Raw genomic sequence first — 4792 nt, 5'->3', positions numbered from 1 at the left:
TTATTCCACATGTCGTTATATGATTTTTTCATTTTATTAAATTCTAGATAGTATTTAAATGCAATAATAAATGCACATCAACTTTATTAATGAACTTCCTTCTAATTTCAAAATTACTAAATTAAAGATTTATTAATTTTCTTTATTTGTTTATCTAATTTAGTTGTTTAAATTTAAAAGAGAAAAAAAACACTTTAATTTTTATAATTTAATATTTTCTCATTTTTCTTATAAATTCAAATTTCTCAATTGTTTAAAATTTTGTATTTTTTTTTTAAATAAACTAATGTAATATATGAGTGTCAGATCTAGTCTATTATAAATAAAGAACTTTTGTGCCACATGTCATACTCTCATTAATTTTGTCACATGTTATTTTGTGGTTATTTTAAATTAGTGTTTTTTCCACATGACATTTTATAGTTTTTTCCAATTTAGTAAATCCCACATAATATTTAAATGTAATAATTACAATAAATATAATAATAAATGGATATCAATTTTATTAATTGACTTTTCTTCTAGTTTCAAAATTAAAGTCTTATTAGTTTATTTTATTTATTTATCTAAAACATTTGTTTAAATTTAAGAAAAAAAAATATTTTAATTTTAATAATTCAATATTTGTATTTATTTTTTTTAAAAATTCAAACTTTTCGAATTTCATATTTAATTTTTCTTTTAAAGAAAACCATGTAATATTTCTTACACCTAGTAATATATAAAATATAAAAGAAATTTTTATAATTCTATTTTATTGCAGGGTAGGAGTGTAATACTGTAATTTTCTTTTTCTATCAGATCTAGGGCGGCATATATAAACCCCGAAGATCGATGCTAGGGTTTTATCTGTTATCTCAGTTCTCCGTCACTCTCAGCTTCCGTTCATCGCTCAATATCTTATCGACGCCAAGGTACAGTTTTTTCGCTTTCGTTACCATCTGATTTCACAAATCAATTTTATTTGTAAATCTATTTATGCACAACACTTTAGCTAATTTAACGATTCGGTTTCTATAGTTTGGTATAATAACTGAGAGCTATGAACCCAAATTACGAGGTCGCTTGATATTGTTATTATCGACTGTTTGACTGTTAGAGATGTATAGCATTCGATTTTTTTTTTATGTTGTTTATGTTCGTCATTTGTGAAGTTACTTAGGGTTAGAAGATTATTAATTTGCTTTGCATATGCATCTGATTATTGTTAGTTATTCCACACGTTTTTTATTACTTGTGGCAGATGAATGTCGAAAAGCTACAGAAGATGGCAGGTGCTGTGCGCACTGGTGGGAAGGGAAGCGTGAGAAGGTGTGTCTCTAATATGTTGTCGTGCTTTAGAGATGCGTATTTGCTTAACTTTGTTTTTATCACCTCTTATTGGACAACAGAATTGCAAAATAACAAGGAAATGGACAAAAGAGAATGTATCTGTATTGAATTTTGATTGTTTACATCTTCAATTTGACCTAAACCTGCAGAAAGAAGAAGGCTGTACATAAAACAACCACCACAGATGACAAGAGGCTGCAGAGCACTTTGAAGAGAATAGGTGTAAACGCAATACCAGCAATTGAAGAAGTTAACATTTTTAAGGATGAAACAGTTATCCAGTTCTTAAACCCTAAAGGTACCAATTTTAACTCTTATCCTTTTATTATAACTATAAGTTAACAGGAGAAATCAATAATCTTTGTTCATATTTCTTCAGTTCAAGCCTCTATTGCTGCCAACACATGGGTTGTTAGTGGTACTCCTCAAACAAAGAGTAAGTTGCCTTTAATATATCTTGCTTATATTATTAAGATGTTTTTTTAGACTTAATGGGGGATATTGCTATGTTTTATATGAGTGGTGTATGATAATATCTGTTTTTAATTTTTTTTTTATCTCAGAATTACAAGATATTCTCCCTGGTATCCTCAACCAGCTTGGTATGTCTAAACACACCATGTTTTCAATTAGATTCTGTGTTTGTTTTTTGGTGATAAAAAGATGACATTTTTTTATTGTTTGTTACAGGGCCAGATAACTTGGATAACTTGAGAAAGTTAGCAGAGCAATTCCAGAAGCAGGTGCCAGGTGGCGCTGAAGCCGCTGCTGCCACATCAGCACAAGTGGACGATGATGATGAAGTCCCGGAACTTGTGGCAGGTGAAACCTTTGAAGCTGCTGCTGAAGAAGGACAAAAATCATAGGCTTTTTTTGAGGTCACATTTTATATTTGCATTATTTATTGCTTTGAACCTTTTTCTTTTGTTCAGTAAAAAAGTATTTGATACATTCCATTTTGATGTGTTTGTTTTGTAACTTGTAGGAATATGTATGATTTTTAGTCATCTTGGTCTACTTGTTTCTCTAGAAGTCAGGGGAAATTATCCTTTCACAACAATTTATGCTTTATAGGATTGTACAATTTGGATACTGTACAACACTTTAAAGCATATGTTGTTGTGTAGTAACCTTGTTGTATAAGGATCAGCTCATTAAAAGTTTTTGGTAGGAAACGAATATGATTTTGTCAATGGAAAGTTAAAAGGGATAACATAGACATGTGATATATCATACAAAAGTTCATTTAACTTGTTTATGTAGAGTATGTAAATCGTTTTTTCACTATTTAAAAGCCGATTAGGCCATTTCCATTTATAATACCAAAAAAACACCAAAACTGTGATTCTTCAAAACCATTTTTTTTTTTTAAAATCTAACACATTGAAAGTAGCACATGAAAAACATAGTTATTTATTATTTTAACTAGGCGAATTCTCGTTGCGTGAGAATACAATTGTATAGTTAAAGTAGTAACTTTTACTAAATTATTATTTAATATTTCTATTTTGAAACAAAATGTTAGTAATAAAGCAAAAATATAGTTAACATATTAGTTTTATTAAACAATTATGTAGTTAAAGTAGTAATTTTTACCAAATTATTATTTAGTATTTCTACTTTGAAACAAAATGTTAGTAGTAAATCAAAAATATAGTTAACATATTAGTTTTATTAAACATTATAGTTTTAATTTTTAAGTAATTTTGATATATGTAATTATTTGATAATTTTATAAGTCGTTTAAAATTGTGTAAATTATATATTAAACGAATGATAATATAACAGATTAACGGTTAACAAAATGTATGAACAAAAATATGAATTACAACTTTTAGTAATATAAAAATAAAAAAACATATATTATAATATTTGTATTAAAAAATATATATATACAACGAATAATAAAAATATGAAAAATAAACACTACAACTTTTAATAACATAAAAACATTAAAAAAATCTATTATAACATTTATATTAACTATTTATATTTAAATCATAAATCTCTTCAAATATATTAATATTTTTAATAAGCTAAACTTTACAACCTTATAAAAAAAGAAAATAAAAAGTTATTAATAGTTATTAATTAATAATCATAAGTTAAAGTTTTTGAATTGTAACTAATAAATATACATAAATTAGAAAACTCTTTTTGTAGTGTGAGTTTCAAATGAATACAGTACTTAAAAATGTGTATTTATTATTATTATTATTATTATTATTATTATTATTATTATTATTATTATTATTATTGATGTATCATTTTAATCCCTCAATTATTAAATATAAAGATATTTAATTATGAATTTATAACAAACATAGATGCATATATACATTTTAAACAGATCACATATAATATATATTTTTGTAAATGTCATATATAATTCTTAATATGGATAAATTACTTTCATATGAAGAACATATAATAATAAGTTAATCATAATTATATATAAAATGTTAAAATTTATGTTATCTTTTAAATATTGTCTTGTAAATATGTTGTGTAGAATAACTTAACAACAAAATAATAGAAAATAAGCATAATCAAAAAAGAATAATTACAATCAAATAAATAAGAACATTGAGTGGTTGGATATATAAATAAAAATGTTACATAAATATACATTTAAATAAAAAGAAAAAAACTAACATTCGTATACTTTGCTAAAAAAAACTTATATACATTTTCTAAATCTTCTTTAATCATTTAACACCATTCAACCATAGAAACTTGATGACAGTTTTTCACTAACCTGCAATCAAAATATTTTCTTGAAAAAGAAGAATCAGAAATATATTCCAAGCAAAACATTGATGTTTGGAGAGTCACATTGAAGATTGAGTAATATGTACAAATCACATATAAAGATCAAATGAGAAAACTGAATATAAATAAATAATAGAAAAGCTTCATTCGTTTTGGTTGAAAGAAAAAAAAATCATATTACAATTACCATCGATGCGACATAACCTATTTCTTCAAATCATCATATTTGATTCGTGAATGGTTAAACTATATGAAAACTATTGAATCACAATATATTCAACCAAATGATGACTTTTTGTAAGAAAAATATACTAATATAACCACATATATAATAAGAGAATATAAAAAATTATTCGAAATTTATACATACTGTAAATGTTATTAATTAAGGAATATAAAAAGTTATGTAAGTTTAAAATCAATATGGTTTGTGAAAACAAAACACCTCTAAACATATGGTTTTGAATGGTATGGTTTGAGAAAACAAAATATCTTTAAACATATGATTTTGAATGGTCTCATTTATACTACTGGAAAAAAAAAACATAACATGATCAAACTATGAGTAAAAAAATGATACATTCATCCACAACCTTGACTTGTAGATCTCTTTTAGAGACTCCATCACTGCAAATACGTTCTAAAAGAACTGTTGTAACAACCAAAAATATTTACCAAAAATTTTAAA

General features: G+C 24.9%; 1 protein-coding gene across 1 annotated transcript; it reads left to right on the top strand.

The window, feature by feature from the left end:
• Positions 1-795: 795 nt before the first annotated feature.
• On the top strand, positions 796-2339 carry LOC145047968 (nascent polypeptide-associated complex subunit beta-like). The gene is made up of 6 exons (XM_078996342.1): positions 796-914; positions 1244-1311; positions 1482-1630; positions 1712-1768; positions 1896-1934; positions 2023-2339. Exons 2-6 carry the CDS (start codon positions 1244-1246, stop codon positions 2196-2198), a joined length of 489 nt encoding a protein of 162 aa, XP_078852468.1. The 5' UTR covers positions 796-914; the 3' UTR covers positions 2199-2339.
• The last annotated feature ends 2453 nt before the right edge of the window (positions 2340-4792 follow it).

This window comes from Lactuca saligna, chromosome 5 (assembly GCF_052625555.1).
Source record: "Lactuca saligna cultivar CGN05327 chromosome 5, ASM5262555v1, whole genome shotgun sequence".
Taxonomy (NCBI): Eukaryota; Viridiplantae; Streptophyta; class Magnoliopsida; order Asterales; family Asteraceae; genus Lactuca; species Lactuca saligna.
This window is presented reverse-complemented; position numbering and strand designations above follow the sequence as displayed.

Bases quoted from the DNA above. Each gene is read 5' to 3' on its own strand.
- LOC145047968 (XM_078996342.1), top strand. From the start codon at position 1,244: ATGAATGTCGAAAAGCTACAGAAGATGGCAGGTGCTGTGCGCACTGGT. The intron at 1,769-1,895 runs GTAAGTTGCCTT...TTTTTATCTCAG, and splicing joins TGGTACTCCTCAAACAAAGA to AATTACAAGATATTCTCCCT. The intron at 1,935-2,022 runs GTATGTCTAAAC...TGTTTGTTACAG, and splicing joins TGGTATCCTCAACCAGCTTG to GGCCAGATAACTTGGATAAC.